This window comes from Rhinopithecus bieti, unplaced genomic scaffold, assembly GCF_001698545.2.
Source record: "Rhinopithecus bieti isolate Rb0 unplaced genomic scaffold, ASM169854v2 scaffold_973, whole genome shotgun sequence".
NCBI classification, from domain to species: Eukaryota; Metazoa; Chordata; class Mammalia; order Primates; family Cercopithecidae; genus Rhinopithecus; species Rhinopithecus bieti.
The window spans coordinates 157,025-176,144 of NW_016803205.1; the positions used below are offsets into that span (position 1 = coordinate 157,025).

A 19,120-nucleotide genomic window follows, 5' to 3' on the forward strand; every position below is an offset into this window, starting at 1 on the left:
TAAGATAACTATATATTTGTTAGTTATATAAATCTAAGTATGATAAAATTTATATCCTTAAAATGTTTAAAGATTTATATCCTTAAAGTATATTAAGATAGCTGTCATAAAATCTGTTTCTAATTTTCAATTTTACTAGTTATTTTTTTCTGAGAAAAGACATCATGACCATATAGTCTCACAAAAAAAGTCAAAATAACAGAATATATATCATGCAAAAATGTTAATAATATATTTAAAACTCCAACCACAGGTCTTGAAATATAGAAAAACACCTGGAATTTCCTGAAGATTAATTTGAAATCAGTTATCAATAAATGTTTGATGAATTGAGTTATTTAAAATTTCTATCATATAATTAAGTTCTAATTATTGTTTATATTACCTTATGCCTGGTGGTATATACACCTTCCAAATTTTCACTTTAACTGTACTGGAAATACATCCAGTTTAACAATTATTGGATGCCTATTACCTACCTACCATAGTAGGGAACAAAATAGATGCAGTCTGTGACTTCACAGAGTTTCATGTAGTGGAAAGAGTGTGAAGTTGATTTACCAACTTTTTCAGTGCTGAAGCAGATGAACCATGAGTAAAATAACTTGATAGGTATATATTGAAGCCTAAATGTTTATATGAGTGTACTTGTCTTAGTCCACATGGCAGACAATATATCATGTTCCCGTTAGGGTGCTGGGAGATATTCTCCCCATCATTACTCCAAAGGTCATACAAATTAGTACATGTATTCTACTCATTAGCTAAAATCAGATGATTCTAACATGCATTGCTCTCAATGGTTAAATATTTGCTTGAATTTTAAAACAAACTAAGTAAAGCCTACAATTCAGTAATGACTCTGTATGGTTTCATTAAAACTTACATTTTGACAGTTTCTCAGAAAACCAACACTTCATAATTAATGAATGTTCAGCCAAAGGTTGACCTTCTGAGTTAACTGGAGAAGTGCAAACTTAGGAGAAAAAAAAAATGGCTTTTGACTGTTTATTAAAGCCTAAGAGCTCTTATCTTTTAGAATGAAAGTTCTGGAAGCATGCCTAAGAAATTGGCTCTATAGGTTAACATTTGAAAGTCCATTTTACATAAACATTCATGCTGTCTACTTTATGCTATATTTAAAATAAGAGGAACTGTAAAAAGCTTAATTTCCCTTGATTGCTAGGGGCTTCCTTCAAAGGTGCCTGAGATTGAACTCCCAGGCATGTGAAGCCTAAAGATACCAAGCACTTGTTATAAATGGCTCCCGCATTCATTTTCAGTCTAAATCTATGGAACCTCTACGGACAGATGGCTTCTTCCTATCTGGGATTGAATTAATTACTTTATTTACTTAAAGGTTAGTGTTAGTACAATCAAGGTCAGAGGAGTGGACTGGTAAAAACAAGATCTGATGTCAAACAGACCTGCATTTGAATTTCACTTCTGCTCCCCACTCAGTTTCTTCATCTTTAAAATAGAGAGTAGCACCTCTTTCTGTGTTTTGGCATGAAACAGAGTAGACTGAATACCACTGATACACTTGTTTCTGGGCCTGATACATAATATTCCCTCAATAAAAGCTCATTGTGGTTTTAATTTTATATTATAAAACAACTCACTGTACACAATGTATATTCTGCTGATCATTAGTCAACAATATTCAAGTATGAACAAGAAACAATTGTTGGAGAATGTATAAAATCCTATGCACCTGCTTATATTTGGACCCATCAGAAATTTCAGATTTTCCAGTAAAAATTCCTTATTTTATATGACAACTGTTAGCATTTTTAATGTTATCGCCCCAAGTGAATAAATTATGAAATAAGCATGTAAAATAATAGTTTTGGCTCATATTTGCTGAATAAACTGTGTTTAATGGATAGATGACTAAAAATTAACTATTTCAAACTATGAAGCACTCAGAAACAAAGCTTGAGGCAAGAGACTAAAGATTTAGTTTCCTATTGACACTGACTTGCTCTATGACCTTTAAAAATTTCTTAATTCCTGTTTCTCCATTTTTTTTATCTTTAAAATGTAAGGGTTTGATATGTAATGTCCATAGTCCTTCCCTAGTTCTGTAGGTCTATGATTCACACAATTGAGGAAATATAACTTAAGAGGCAATTTGTTCATAGAAGCAGAAGAGGTGATAGGACATAAGTCCCTTGAGCTCTTAAATTCTGTCTTTCTGTTTTCTATTCTAAAAGACTTTTGAATAATTTTCAAATGTGTGTTATTTAACCACCTGAAAAATAGACAGTACATTAGCAAAGTCCACAATGAAAATGAACACATTTGAAGGAAATTATTTCAATCTGTTGAACAGAAAAGAGAGACTAGGAGATAGGTTTTTAGCAGAGGAAATTTGAAATATCAGCAAGTTTGTTGTGAAGGGTAGCAAAATATGCTCCCCCAAAATATGCTACTTTGGCATATTGATTATTTTGAACTACAGAAAATTGAAAAGAAACAGATACAGGAACTCTTTACTCTCCTTCTATTTGCCTAAAAGAGGGACATAAATTTATGAAGGATTCCTTCCTGTCTTCTCTACCAGAAAGGACAGAAGTTAATCACAAGAGATAACTCTAAACACTTATCAGCCCAGAGAAGTCACCAGAGGAATCTATATAACAAACTTTGCTAAAACTAACTTCTATTTTCTATTAGTTTCCTCCATATATTTACCTTCCCCCAATTTGTTGCCAGTAGAAGTTCAGAGTTACTTTTCTTTGTCTTATTACTGCTCTACAAAGTTACTGTAAATTTTTGTTAAGATTATAGGAGAGCCCAAGTTCTAATGGCTACTTTGAGTTACTCATCACTAAGTAGTCTCATTTATGTGCAATACACATGTTAATAAACTCCCATATGTTTTTCTCTTATTTATCTGCCTTTTTGTCAGTCCAATTTATATGGCCTCAGCCAATAAACCTAAAATGGATAGAAAAAATATTTTTTTTGTCTCCTACAAATACCAATCTATGGCTTTCCATGATGACAATTGGCCAACAGTTCCTGGTAGGGTTTTTCATTTGTTCATTCACTTCTTTAACAAATATTTATTGTATGATTACTATTTGCATGATGAATCCGACATACACTTTGTCCTTAAAGAAATTTCTCTTTAGTAAGAATGTTAAGGTGTATATAAATAGAAAAATGTTCTAAATTATATGAGCGAAAGTTATGTGAGATTTTTGAGGAGGTAATATTTAATTTCAGCCAGGCAGATGGCAATGAAGGGAGGGAAATTGAGGAAATCTGGGAGGAGATGGCATTTTAGCTGGAGATTAAACATGCATATATTAGGCAGAAGGACATTTCTGGCTGAAGAAATAATGTGAACAAAGTCTCAAAGGAGCAAGAAGCTGGATGCAGTTTGACTCTACAATTGGGTTTAGGAAAGAGACTAATGAGAAATACATTTAAAAGGAACACTGTCAGATTGAAGGAACCTTGAATGTCATACTAAGGAGATTTAGTCTTTATCTTTCATTAAAAAAAAAAAAAAGACACTGGAGGTTTTGGATAAGGTGGATGGAAGAAAGTTGTATTTTAGGGTGGCAACTCCTGAAGAAGATTTGTGCATGGTGGTTGTAAACTGAATCTTAATAGGCAGATAACTCAACTGAAGTTCTTAACCATAATCATTTTCTTGTCCAGGCTGCTGAAGTGCTGTTGCAACATGGAGCTAATGTCAATATTCAAGATGCAGTTTTTTTCACTCCATTGCACATTGCAGCCTACTATGGGCATGAACAGGTAAGTCTGACAGTAGGATTTCCAAAGGTTAGGTGTTGCTTAAGTGTAGGCTTTTGTTGAATTGTCCTGTCTTCAAAGAGTTTATATTTAAAATATCTTTGAATTATTTTTGCCATATTCTCATCAATCCATCCTTGAGGAACTTGAAGATCCATATAAGCATTACGGTTGTCATGCTATTCATTTTTGCTGATGAGCTTAGTACACAAAGAAGCAGAAGAGTATATTGGTAAGTGTGTGACCACAGGAATCAGTCAGCCTAAGTTTGAAAAATTCCTAGTGTTTTGACCAGGTATAGGTTATGTAATCTCTCTGATCTTCATTTATTCACTTACAAAATGGGGAAAGATATTAATAGTAACCTCATAGGGCTGCTGTTTGGATGCAATATAAATTGTTTGGCAAATGCTCAGTAAATGTAGCTGTGATGATGCTAATGGCAATAACAATAAAACAAATCATAAAGGCTCTATAAAAACAATTACTAATGTGCTTTATAATTTACTTTAAATATGTGATTCTATAACAGGTCCATATGTATAAAATGTTATATTATGTAATAAAAAATAATATATATAGAAAGCTTTAAAGTTTTTAACATACTTTTGTTCAATATATGATTTTATTTAACCTTCACAACTTTATGAAATTGTTGAGCTGCCACATGATTGAGCTTATACCATCGAATAGGCACTATGATAGAACCTTTATCTTTTTTTCTAATTTTTCCACAACCCTGAAATTGGCTGTTATTTGCCCATTCCTTTTTTTTTTTTTTTTTTTCTTGAGACAGAATCTCGCTCTGTCGCCCAGGCTGGAGTGCAGTGGCGCGATCTCGGCTCACTGCAAGCTCCGCATTCTGGGTTCACGCCATTCTCCTGCCTCAGCCTCCTGAGTAGCTGGGACTACAGGTGCCCGCCACCACGCCCAGCTAATTTTTTGTATTTTTAGTAGAAACGGGGTTTCACCATGTTAGCCAGGATGGTCTCCATCTCCTGACCTCGTAATCCACCTGCCTCGGCTTCCCAAAATGCTGATATTACAGGTGTGAGCCACCGCGCCTGGCCTATTTGCCCATTCTTATCAATGGTATGCATGAAGCTCAGTCAGGTGAGGTAGCATGCCAGAGTCATGCAGCTATTAACAATAAATAGAAGAGCTGGAATATGTACTCAGTTCTGTCTGATCCCAAAGCTTATATTTGTTTTGCTGTACCAAAGTACCTCTTCTTATTCTTCTTCAACCTGTGAGAAAAATTATCAAGTCCAGACAATTTTCCTAAATGGAGAAGCCAGAATTCAAGGCAACATGTTCTAACTCCAAAGTCTGCTGATTTTCAACCTTAACATATCAAAAGACAAAAATTGTATGTTTCTTTAAAACACTGCCCTTTGGCAGTGAGAATACTCAAGGAACTGAAAATAGCCAAAGAGAGAGAGAGAGAGAGAAACAAATGTAACTGGATAACCAAATATAGCTGTTCATTGAATACTCCATTTTCACTCTTCCTCAATTTGTCTTTCTTTCTAGACTCCTTCAATTTTAGGATAGAATTATACCTTTTTACCTTCCTAGAGGTCATGCCACAGCACACCTGAGGGTTACAAAATGAAGATCAAACTTACTTGTGTCCCTGTGCTCAATAGTCATTGTGTCTTTATTCCTCTGCTAGCTGGCATATGCCTGGACACTCTAAGACTGGTGAAGCGTGACCTATAGGTAGGAAGATTGCTTATTTCATTGATGTGCTGCTCAGAGTGCACTGGAGTGCAATGAAGAGCTGGGCACCAAAAATACTTTTAGAAGTACAGGCCCAAAAGCACAAGTAATGGAAAAATCCCATCATTTCCTAACCTCAGGCACAGACAGGATATATACAATGCATGTTATTTGTAGAGTCATCCTCTTTGACGATTAACCTCATCACCCAGGAGAAACATAAACAGCCTGTATGCATGTTGGGTGGAGAACTAAATTTGTTTACTTTCCCTGAAAATATGGTCACAGTCTTATAAAATTATGCTAAAATGTGGATGGCCCTTTTATGATAAGGGACTCACTTTCTGTATGCGAAGGCAGCACATAAGTAATTTATGGAGGCTATTGTCATTTGCTAAAATATGCTGACAAGGAGAATGGTACATTCAATATATAAATGTACCTAATGTGCCATGTTCCTTGTCATTTGTTTATTTACTTATTTTTTAAGTGGAAGAGTAGATGTTTTGTACCAAGAGTAATATTTCCTAGGTATGTAATAATAGTCCTTAATAGAAAATTGATTTCAGAGATAGTTTAAATCTGTCTATTATAAAGTCACATAATCAGAATATATGGAATCTGTTTAAGTGGAAATATCTGCTTAGGCGTGCAAGGTTCTTGAAACTAAACTTCTGCTGTTCTGATTTCACCTGAATTAAGTCTTGATCTGTCCATTAGCCAACAAAGAGATAAAATGCACATGCTCCAAGTTGGGGCTACCACTTTTACTAACGGCTATTGAATGCCAGGCACTTTTCTGAGTGCTTTACATGCTATGACTTATTTAATCCTCACAACAACTCCAAGAGGTGGAAATATTGTTATTCCAACTTTAGCAATGAAGAAACTGAAGTATCAAAATGATAAACAATTTGTTCAAACCAATATAGCTGATAAATAGAAGCCTGATTTCCAAACCCTTGCTCTTGTCCATTACACTCAATAGGAACTCAGTTCCCCACATTGTACCCAGCTAATATTTTACCTAGAATTTCTATCAAATGTCTACCATATTCTTGAGAGATTTATACTCAAGACATGTTTATTTGCTGACTCATGGGAAGTAAAAATAGTTTTAGAGCTTGAATTCACTTTTGTGCTGACACTTCAGTGGTCAAGACGATTGAGAGGGGTCAATTGCTATTTGAACCCTAACTGCTATTTTAAGGACTCAGGCGCATCTTAACTTAACCTCTTAGTATCACTGAGATGACTTTTGAAATTCTCAGGAGAGCCAATGTCAAGTTTACATAAATTATTTGGAAAGTTCTTAAGTATATATGCAAGTGACTCAAAGGAATTCCTAAATTACCTAAAACAATCCCAGGAAGACCCCTACCTGCTTCATCACTTTATCCTTCTCTGACCATATGGATGTAGAGTCTCAGTTAATTGGAAAAGATGTCAGGGCTACTGTTCCTATCTCCAGTTCACTCACATATCCAGAAAAAGACCCAAAACTCCAGTAGCAAGATGACCAGTAGTGGTATATAACTGAAGCTGCCATGAAAATCAAGAATCCAGTCAACTACCACTGACTCTGGCCAGAAGGAGACTTTGGAAGAGATCATTCAGAGAAGATTCTGCATGACTCTAGAGAAGGCTATTTATGTACAGTGAAGACCTACATTATGAAATTGACAAGAGAGTTGATACTAAAGACAGCAAATGACAAAAGTAGGTTTTCAAGGTCAAAAAATATGGAGAGGATTTTTAAAAAATGTTTTCAAAGTTCCCTAGCATCTCATCTAGCCCCACATTAACTCTGAAACAGAACTGGTAAACAGCATTATCTCAGTTCACCAACAAAAATAAAAAATAACATTTACAGAACAAATAGTGTATGATAGTCATTGTGCTATGCACTTTAAACAAATTTCTAATCTAATCCTCATGACAACCCATGAGTTAAGTCTTATTATTATTCCCATTGTACATATGAAAAAACTTGGGTATAAATAAATAAACTAATTTTTCTCAAGAACACACAGCTGATATAAATCAGATTCTAGATTCGAATCTAGGACTATCTTAAACTGCACCTTAACTCTTAATCAGTATATGATATTACCCCTCAAGTTAACAACATAAGGTCAGTAACGGGCACTCTTGGTTGCTTAGGCAAAACTATCATTTCAACTATTACCACTTTGGGCCATATATTTTTTTCTTTCTTGCAGACTCCTTATTTTATTTTACTGTTCAACCTCTCTCCTAGAGGTTGTGCTTAGAGATGCTCCTATCCTCATCTACTGTGTGTTAGATCTTGTTTAGTTGAAGATACTCACGGTAAATCTTTCCCCTTGTCCAGGGATTGGTTTAGAAAGTTGCAAATGACCTAGTCCGGACTAAAGAGATATGGGAAGAGAGTTTCTGGAGAGTTTTTAACAAGGAATTTCCAGATTAAAAAAAAAATGGCCCCTTGTTCCAAAAGATAGTGGTCATCTCCTACTGTGCTCTGTGGACCTCAGTTTGTAATGACTGGAGATCCTGCAGCTCTCTTGCTACCATGGGGTGATCCATCCTACTTGCTGAGTGTGGCAGAACAGAATGATGGAAAGAACTTGAGTTATTAAGCTGTTGTATTAATCAACCCTAGAATAATTCCAGTTTTGGACTTCCTGCTAGGTGATATAACAATGAATTTTTTGTGGTTTACGCCAGTTGGGTTTTTGTATACTGCTGAAAGTTTTGCATTATTGTTTGAATTTTGATACTAATTTCAAATGAATAAATCCTTTAGGTAACTCGCCTTCTTTTGAAATTTGGTGCTGATGTAAATGTAAGTGGTGAAGTTGGAGATAGACCTCTCCACCTAGCATCCGCAAAAGGATTCTTGAATATTGCAAAACTCTTGATGGAAGAAGGCAGCAAAGCAGATGGTAAGATTATACGTTTAAAAGACCTTTGCTATCATTTGCTTTATGCATACTTTTTACTTGTAATTCTCTTACTAGAGAATAATCTTGAGGTTGACTAATCCTGTAGTCATGTACTTATTTACTCCACAAGCCATAATTTATCTTTTATATGTTTATTAGGCCTATATGTGAATCCTTCTTTACATGTTTTAGCTCAGTTCTTAATATATTAGGTGCTCCAGTGAAAGTAAAGAGTTCTCTTAGATAAATTAGTTGTCTTTGCTGTTGTTCACTGATCTTTTATAAATTGAGACATTATTTACTTCTAACAAATTCTCAAATCTCAAGTATATAACCTGATGAATATTTATGTATGTATGCATCCATTGAAAACCACCCAGATCAAGATTTAGAATATTTCATCACTCTGAAATTTTCCCTTATGCACTCATCTCAGGTAAATAGACTTTACCCCCAAAGGTAGTTAATATTCTGACTTTTATTCCTATATATAGTTTTTTCTGTTCTTGAAGTTTGTATAATTTTATGACTGGCTTCTTTTGCTCAACAAGATGATTTGGACATATATCCATGTTGTTGTATGGATAATAGTTTGTTCTTTTATATTGTTGAAGATTACATGAATATACCATAATTGGTATATCCATTCTTCTCCTAGTAGACATTTTAATATTTCTAATGTTCTTTTGTTATGAATACAATTGCCAGTAACATTCTTATTCAAGTCTTTTTGTGGGCATATGTGTTCATCTCTCTTGTGTGTGTGTATATATGTATCACACACACACATATATATGAGAGAATTGATAATTTGAAAGGTAATAATGCATATGTTTAATGTTTTAGGAAATTTCTAGACAGTTCTCCAAAATGTTTGTACTATTTTAAAATCTTACAACAATATATGAGAATTTCAGTTGCTTCCCACAGCATCCCTAATATTTGATATTATATTACTATACTTTTTAATAGAGTTTGAGTATGATCCATTTGGGGAAAAAAAGTTTTAGAATACATAGAAGGACTTCAGAATCAGTTGATGGATTAGAATTTCCTTTCATTTTTATTTTCTTAATTATAAAATAAATTTTGGAAAGTTGATTATAACTATTGAAAATTTCTTTTTTTCTCTTTTCCTCACAAACTTTATTTTTTGACAAAAATTCACTCAGAGTTGCATCTTGCCATTAAATTCTCTCAGGCATATCCAACATTCTTCCATTGACCCCCAAGAGACCCAATTAAAAGCCCAGCTGTAAGAACTGCTGGCCTTTGCAGCGGGAACAGTACACATTTCCAAAAGGACACGGTTGTCAAATCTCTAGAACTGCCAGTTCCTTGGTCCAAAATTCAGATTGATATTTAGTTAATAAAGCTAATCAATGTTTTTTATCTACCCATAAGGAATACACAAAGTCTCCTAGAGACAACTGTGGCAAGAGACTAGGGTAATTTCCAGTTTCTAAGTTGTAAACAGGGGCCACTTTATTTTGTAAAATTTAAGAAACATAGCTTGCATTGTTTTCTATACGACAGTATGCAGTAACTCAGGCAGCTACTTTAGAGCATTATTATAAACAACCTATGTTGTCAGGATATAAGGAATGCTGTTCCTTGGACCTTGTTTAAGCAGTCTCTTTCATTTTGTTAGTTTAGAATAGGCATAGGTACACCTGTGTGAACCACTGAACACATAATCATGTTTTTGAAACTGCCTCACTCTTCCAAGAGGTCAGGAACTGCACCACTTTTTCATTTTATTATTGATGCCAAGCTTAGCTTTTTATTCCTCTGTACAACTCCAGAGCTCAGTAGTGTCAAAATGAATGTCATTTATGATCAGCATGTCTCTAGGATCAAAAGACTCCTCTGCAAAAGGCATTGAAATGTGTAATACTACAGCCACATCCCCCTTACATGCCAGCATCATATGATACAATTTTTAACATTTTCTTTGTGGTGCATGCAAGTATTACATGCCTCCTACTCAACTATTTTATAAAATCAAGAGACAGCATGACTCAGATTTTTAAGTATTTTTATTTCTTTCTGGTACACGCTTGATATTTAAGTTCCATTTGCACTTCAACCAATCGCAAAAAAATAAACCAGAAGATCTGCTATGCCAATGGACACTGTGCAGGACTTATTATCAGTGAGTTCACTTATTCTAAAATGTAGCTAAGCCTCCAAATGATTTATTTTAGATCTGGACCCTGCCTGTGGTAAATGGACATAGCAGAAAGATTAAGTAAATAGTCCCCAAAAGAGTACAACTTGAAATCCAGTATTTACAGTATGTTTCCATGGTAACAGAAGGTCACAAATGAAAATAAATTCAGGTTGCAAAATTACCCAAAATGTAATTCTGAAAGCACCTTCTTTAGTTCAGCATGTTTGGAAGACTGACCTATTCAGTTAGGTATGTTTTAAATCTCTGTTCTGTTTCTTTGTATCTCTTAGGGTAATGAAAAGAAGTATAATGCCCCTAAATGAGATTGAAAAGGTTAAAATATTGATGGACTGCATAAGAAAAAAATAGTGATACAGTCTTCAAAATATACCATTTTGATAATGTTAAAATTGAAAATTTAAATTTAGAATTAATAATTTTATCATCTTAATCATAAATGCTATATTTCTTTTAAATAACACAATCCTTGTGACTAGATGGAGCTAGATATTACAGAAAGCCACAAAAAGTTTCTAGAACATGCCCAGCCATAGGAAGTGTTTTATTTTTTGAAATATAGCTTCTTGGATGTATTACACAGATCTGTTACTGAAAGCTTATTAAAGACAGACCTGGGAGTAATTTTAAAGATCTTGTAAGACCTGCTGATATTGCTTGGTTAATCTGGAAAATTTTATTTTATTTTTAGGGTCAATAAGCAGAAATAAAGAAGAAACAGCACCCATTCACCCAATATTCAATATTTCTTTCAAAAGACATCACTATATACCCACTCTCTTCTAAACAGAGCACCAGGCACTAGATATTTTCCCAATAATGGTTTGCATGTATTTTTTGTTTTAAATTCTCCTTTATATGTTTCTCAATAAGATGCTAAGTTGGAGCACATAGAATGTTATTCATGCATTCAATTTTTCTAAGATATAGTAATATATTTTCTTTTTTGTCTTTGCAAATTGGTCCAAGACAAAACAAAATACATCACAGTGACTGAAGCAAAAACAGACATGTATACACATAAATTCTATGTCTGATTCCATATTTGTCCTGGCTTGTTCCTTCAGTTGGTATTTACATCTTCTTTGAAGGGAATAATGTTTCAGCCACTGCAGATAATTCACCAAGTAAATAACCTAATTTGAAGTTTACTGATTCAGTTGGAGAGGAATACTGGGTGGGGCCAAGGATGGCCAAAGGCAAATTATAAATTAATAGAAGATTGCACTGCATTCTGCTTTGCAGTTTTCCATCTGAACCTTAAGAATTCTTATGTCACGCTCCAGATGCCCTGAACTCCTGACTGTTCTCAAACACTGACTTGTGGCATTGACTTTCCCTGGCTTAGAACAGAATGTGAACAAAGGAAAAGCCTTTTTAAAAGGGATATAATCAAAAGAACCAAGAACATTCTTCTGAATGAAAGGTGTCTTTTTTCAGCTACTCATTAATAAAAAAAGATTCAAAGGTTTGTTTTTAATAACAGCCTTGGGAGGAGAAGCTCAATGACTTTGTTAAAGATTTCCCTTTGGCTTAAAATCTTGCAGGAAAATAAAATGAGGATGATTGTCTACAAATACAGCAGCTACAAGGCCTAATTAAGACCCTGTCTAGATTGACAAAGTAATCAAACAATAAAACAAATGGCTTTAGAGCAGTTGATTCCATTATTTTAGTTTTAAAAATTATTAAAGCCAGATTAGGAATTGAGCAGTTTTTCAGTTGTTATTACTTCAGGACTGTAATTATTGACTGTTTAACTAGACTGTAAGTTGTTTGAGAGTATAGACTCTGCATTTATCTGTTATTAGCTTTGGACATAGCAAATTTCTAAGAGGGACATTAGTAAAAAGGTTAAGTAACTTTTATTAAATGTCTAGTATATGATAGGCATCATGCTTGATAGAGGTTTTCCAATCATGATCCTCTTTATTCTTTTCAGCATCCCTGGAACAATGATCTTATTATATTCATTGTTACTGATAAGACATCCATACCTCCAACACTAGCTTAATGGCTAATACGTAGTGATCATTTGATTCTTGTTGAGGAATGAGAGTGTATCTGTCAAGTTTTTTTTTTTCTTTCAAGTATTAGAAACTAACTCTTGCTAATTTAGTCATAAAATGAGTAGATTAAAGGATATCATGTAGCACATAGAATCTTCTTCAGAACAGGGTAGAAAGCCATGTTTGAAATTCTCACAGTGAGGAACAACATCCAAAATCATGCCCAAATGTGGTCCTGTGAAGATGCACTGCCACCCTTGCTAGGCACACATAAATTCTTGTGCTTCTGATGCCAACAATGCAGGGCATTGAATTTGTGGCTGGAATTGCTACTATGGGAGATTGGATGGAGCTACTGCCACCACTGCCACGTTGCCAAGATAGATTAGGCCTTGCTTTTTATGTCATCAGCTCTGAAGTCAGTCTCATATGATGTGTTGATTGAAGGAGTCTACAGATAGGTGTCCAGACCAGGGAACTGTTGAGAGTAAAAGTGTCATTAAGAATTATTCCAGGAAAACAAGTCTAAACTAGGACATACGGTCACCCTCTGCTAATTCTGTTCCCTAGCTGCAAAGAGATCATGGAAAGCACATTTTCTGCTTCTGTGATAGAATGTGGTCTTGGCTTCTCATTAGTACTTGCAGTATATGGAATTACCCAAACATCAGAAGAGGTTATAAGGCTGGGTGTTCCAAAGAGAAGGACAAATGTGCACTACTGAATGAAGAATTGAATTTCAAATAACCTGTCTAAAGTAAAACAATTAATGAGGTCTGCCTAAGTCTAAAGCACTTTTCCTTTCATAATACCATGCTTTGCATAGTGTACTACGGTAATTTTCAACTAAGGATATACATCAGAGCTGTTTACAACAGTGTTGTAAACATACAGGTTGTGGGGCCCCACTCTAACCTACTGAACCCAAATCTCTGGGAATGGTGCTCTGGCCAGGATCTGTAATTCTTAACATCATTCAGAGAAAAAAAAAATTAATTTGAAAGGTGATCCTTGTGGAAATAAGGCCACGTGTACCTTTTGGATGCTATTAGTTTCCCAAACTGTTCCATTGTTTGAGATAGATTTGATTTAATGTGTTCCATAGAATTTATGGAAGCTAGAAGGAAACCTGTTTAATGTAGTAGTAGGCAATAGAATAAAATTATAATTTTAAAAATTGGTCGCCCTTAACTTCCTTTATTATTATCATTAACTGGCATTTCCAGGAATCACTCAGGTACTTAGAAATGTCCGTGGTACTATACATATGAAGGTTGAGAAACAAAGAATTCCAGATAACATATCCTTTTCTCTCTTGCTGATAACAGTGAATGCTCAAGATAATGAAGACCATGTCCCGCTCCATTTCTGTTCTCGATTTGGACACCATGATATAGTTAAGTATCTGCTGCAAAGTGATTTGGAAGTTCAACCTCATGCTGTTAATATCTATGGAGATACTCCCTTGCACCTGTGAGTATTATATAGTGTTCCATAGGTCCTCCAGGTATACTGCATGTACTTGCTTACAATATTAACAAGATATTTTCTTCAAATCTAGGGCATGCTACAATGGCAAATTTGAAGTTGCCAAGGAAATCATCCAAATATCAGGAACAGAAAGTCTGACTAAGGAAAACATCTTCAGTGAAACAGCTTTTCATAGGTAAAAGAATATTTAAGTGCAATAACCACTAAACTTAGCCGACACACTAAAGCACCTGAAGTTGTGTGCATAAAGCAAGAACAAATAGTGGCAGATGTTGCAATCAGAGAGCAATAGCAGAGGTAGGGCAGAGGACAAAGAGCCCGAGCTAGATGCATGGAAGAAAAGGTGGAGGCAGATGCTACAGTCAGTACAACAGATGGGGCCGAAGCCAGATGCTGTGTTCCTGGCAGCAGACACAAAGACAGGGACTGATGTTGCCAAGGCAACAGGCATATCAACATCTGTAAGCATATTGCTTCTATTCCTCTTCACTCCATGGAAAGCTGCCAAAAAGGGATGCTCCCATAATCCTCCTCCAACAAGAATCTCATTACCAGAATTCATCAGCATTAAATGTGACACTTTTTTCCTTTCCACTTAAACCTTACGTGAAAATGTGTCTACCTATCTAAAACATCCATCTGTCAGCCTGTAAAAGCCTAGTCAGGGTGGCCACTCAAATACCTAAGAAAGCATTAGCTCTTCTCTAGGAATTCATGAGAGCCCTTTACGGTGTGCTCTAGAAAAGCACACTGAAGGAACAGCTGGCATTAGAAAAGTTGCAACCAAAAATAAAAGGAGAGAAAAAGAAAAGAAAGAAGAGGTTGCTAATAAATCAGAGCGATAGTTCCCTAAAATGCCCAAAAGGAAGGTGGATGTTTTATAAAATCTAAGGCCTTCATTTTTAATGAGTAACTGTTTTGCTATAACAGTAAAAGCATAGTTTGTAGTAATTTGTATTTAGTAGGTCTTGAAGATTAGTTTGTTTGCCTACATATTACATATTTTTTATTAGTTTGTAACCTCTAAAAATGTATTTGAGACTAATTTGTTATTCACATAAAGTTTTTGTATTTCATTGATTAATAATAAAAATGAGGAGACTCTCTTTTTTTCTCACCAAACTATAATTAAGCTTGTGCTTCTGCATCAGGCATCAACCTGTCAAATTTCACATACATTTCTAGATTTTTCTTGTCAGCCAAAGACTTGGTCAAAAAAACGGTGAAGTAAAACCACCGTTTATGGAATAGTGACCATATGCCAGATGATTTGCATCCATTATCTCGTCTAATCCTCACGACGTTTTATGAAGTTGGATTTATTATCTCTCTTTTACAGAAGAGAAAATTGAGGATCAGAAAAGCTAAGTAACTTGCCAAAGTTTCTTATGATAGAAAATAATGTTGCAAATGCCTACCTAATTCTAAATCCTGTGCTTTTTACATTTCTTCATGTTCTAGTACCAAAATATTTTGTCTGTTTTCTACACACTCAGTAACAGAACAGATGCAAGAACTCCTTAGATCATACCTTCAGTCAAACGGTTCAGTGGAATCTGTCCCTGCAGGGGACAGTTGGCAGAACTGATATGTACTGGTTGCTGGTATTCTCTTTCCCATTAGGTCATGCCTGTTACAGCTGACACCTCAGGCTAGTTTTCAGATCATTTTGCTACTTCATGCACTAAAATTGAAACCAACTGTAATCAGAGGGTGACTGTCACCTCCAAAAGATTGTCTATATGAGAAGATTTGTGAAGTGAGTTGAAAGTAGATACCCAATTGTTTTATTTTGTGTAAGCCTGTGGCTACTCAGAGTTAACAGATTAATGTTTTTGTTGTATTCATTCTAAGAAAATATTTATAAAAGAATCTCCTTTTACATGAGGAATTCACTCTGAATACAAATTTTTCTATGTACAATCATAGTATTTTGCACAGAGTAAGCATTCAGCACATTTCTGTTGTGGTTTTCATATGTATACACACACACATATATATAAATATATGTGTGTATATAGATGTACACATATACACATATATGTGCATGTATATATGTGCATGTATGTATGTATATATATACACTCATATGTATACATATATATGTACATATATTCAGAACTCATTTTCTGTAAGTAGTTTCTTTGAAAAACAGCAATGAATCAATATTAAATGTGTACTGTTATGGGTCGTATTTATAATGCAAATAGTTAATGGCATGATATATTGCACTGAGATGGTAGTTTTTTTATTCACTTAATAAATCAAGAAAGAGTTATTAAAGACCTACCTTGTGTTGCTGCTACTAGGAACATTAAGATGACAGGATTCTTTCCGTCCTTGAAATAGCCCTATTGTAAGGTATCAAGGTAAACAGAGGTGTATCCAGTACCATATCACAGTGTGATAAGCACTGTAAGATTGAAATTACAAAGAAGCAGAGGGGTCAGCAATGAATTCTGCCTTTGGTTCATTAGAATACCTCATATTCAGTTTAATCGGATGAAGAATGAATGGTATCATGAAAGAAAAATGACTTAGGCAGTGCCATCCCTGGAGGAGGAAATGCTAAGACCCAGTGAACACCCTCTTTTTTCTAGAACCAAGTCCCTATGCCCTTCCTTTAGCCATTATTTAGTTGGGGCTTTGCCCAATGCTAGTTCCTTCCAGTCACTTATTACATACCTCATATCTCTTCATGATTTGAATATGGAGTATTGTTAGTTAACAAGTGATAGCAAAAGCAGAGGTATGAGGGAAACTACAGGAAAAGAACATTTATGAGAGAATTACTAATCAAAAAGTTAAATCCAGTAGTCATTACTAGGCATGTTAATTTCATACAAAATCTTTTTCTCAATGCATCTTAGCTTTCCCAATAAACAGTAGAAATCAGAATTTCAGCTAAGTATTTCAACAAATCTATTTGCAAAATTTATCTAAAAAAATCTTATTTCCTTGCATCTTGAAATTTATTAATTTTTCCACAAATACTTTCTCACAACTGGAAAGAGCTGATAATGAAATGTCCTCTACAATTTGTAATGTGATTCTATAAACATTAATTCATTTGAAATTTCAGCATCGGTTTGGCAACTTGAGAAAGTATTGTCTATCATTGTTTTATAGATGGTAAAACTAAAACTCACAGAGGTCAAAGAACTTGTTCAGGACCTCTGGTTTGTGTGTGGCAGAATTCTGGATTTTGAGTCCACAACTAATGCTCCTTCAGTAAAATGAAAGCTTTGAGATCTTACTCTCTGGTCAAGGAAGTGTTTGAAGAGACAGTAGATGCTTTTACTGCGAATAATTTCAGATTGTGGCCTGGATTTGACTAAAACTCTCAGAACCCTCCTGAATTTCTAATTCGATTGTCCTGAAGAATAATTTCTAGGTCCTGTAGCTAAAAATGCATGGATCTCTTATATCTTATGTCCTTTTATGAAAAATAACTAATATCCCTGAAAACATTTGATAAAAAACACTGGAAATTTTATACAGCTCTTTTCTTAAAGATCCAGATGTGAGAATCTTTAGAATTTTTCTCACCATATATCCATGTTTTTATTTAGCCTTTGTAGATGGTGCTTGTTTATTTTTCATCACCTCCTCCCTTTTCTGTTTCTTTGGCTCTCTTATATACATGCGTGCATCTAGAATGCCTGACTTAATCAGGGCTGCATTTTTCTGTTAGGACTGCCATAAAGAAATACCACAGACTAGGTGGCTTAAGCAACAGAAATTTATCATCTCATAGTTCTGGAGGATAGAAGTCCAAGATCAAGATGTCAACAGGTTTGGCTTCTCCTGAGGCCTCTTCCCTTGGCTTGCAGATGGCTGCCTTCTTGCTGTGTCTTCACATGGCTGCTTCTCTGTCTGTGTCACCTATGTCTTCATCCCAGATTCTTCTTATAAGGATGTCAGTCATATTGAATTGGGGCCCACCCTAATGACCCCATTTTAACTTAAGTACCTCTTTAAAGACACAATCCCTAAATACAGTCTCATTGTCAGGTTATGGGGGTTATACCTTCAACATATGATTTTTTGAGGTGTAGGGGAGAGGGCACAATTTAGTCCATAACAAGGGCCTTCTATATTTCTTGTTTTATGTTTTTTCAGTGCTTGTACCTATGGCAAGAGAATTGACCTAGTCAAATTTCTTCTTGATCAGAATGTCATAAACATCAACCACCAAGGAAGGGATGGGCACACTGGTAAGACTGTGATGAAAACATCACTAGTTCTAGATGCTTATTAATGATTAAGAATGACAGTATGCAAAGAGATGTGGGGGCATTGGGAGTGCTCAACTCCAGTAGGAAAGGGTATTTTATCAACTGGCATCATTTATAATTGATAATGACTGATAATAATGAAAAGCAGACTGACTTGGTCAATTTTATTATTGTGTTAAATTATTTGCAGTCAATGCATCCTCTTATGACCTGCACTAGGGACAGACTGATCACACTGCTCTGCCCTTGATTTGGTGATCAAAAAAAAAAAAAAAAAAAAAACCTGTGTCAGGTCTTTGTTCTTTTACTTGTGGAAAGATGCTAACACTTGTTCTTGGTAATTACGGTGGATGTAGAAATACTATATTGTACTGAGGAAAAGACAGTCTCTATAGAAGACTGAGTACAATAGAATACCTGTTTTGCTTGAAGTAATGTCTCTTTTGGTCAATAATAAAATGAGTTCTTTATCAAAGAAATCAATCCTTACTTCATACCTTTGGAAATAATGCTATTATGTGGTGATAACTGTCTTTTGAAAATTTGGGGTGCAGTTTTTCCTTTTTCTCCTTTTGTTCTTTCAATTCTTTTCTGTTACAGGATTACACTCTGCTTGCTACCACGGTCACATTCGCCTGGTTCAGTTCTTACTGGATAATGGAGCTGATATGAATCTAGTGGCTTGTGATCCCAGCAGGTCTAGTGGTGAAAAAGATGAGCAGACATGTTTGATGTGGGCTTATGAAAAGGTATATTTTAATCATCGTATCTCTA

The 19,120-nt window shown here is 34.9% G+C and overlaps 1 protein-coding gene across 2 annotated transcripts in view; it reads left to right on the plus strand.

Annotated features, from left to right (window-relative positions):
* Nucleotides 1–19,120, plus strand: part of TNNI3K (TNNI3 interacting kinase) — a 344,598-nt gene that overhangs the window by 127,620 nt on the left and 197,858 nt on the right. For both annotated transcript variants that reach the window (XM_017868932.1, XM_017868921.1), the window contains 6 exons: nucleotides 3,676–3,774; nucleotides 8,279–8,417; nucleotides 13,946–14,090; nucleotides 14,179–14,283; nucleotides 18,231–18,325; nucleotides 18,947–19,092. In XM_017868932.1, the coding sequence (XP_017724421.1) occupies nucleotides 3,676–3,774; nucleotides 8,279–8,417; nucleotides 13,946–14,090; nucleotides 14,179–14,283; nucleotides 18,231–18,325; nucleotides 18,947–19,092 (729 nt within the window). The remainder of the gene's footprint in view (nucleotides 1–3,675; nucleotides 3,775–8,278; nucleotides 8,418–13,945; nucleotides 14,091–14,178; nucleotides 14,284–18,230; nucleotides 18,326–18,946; nucleotides 19,093–19,120) is intronic.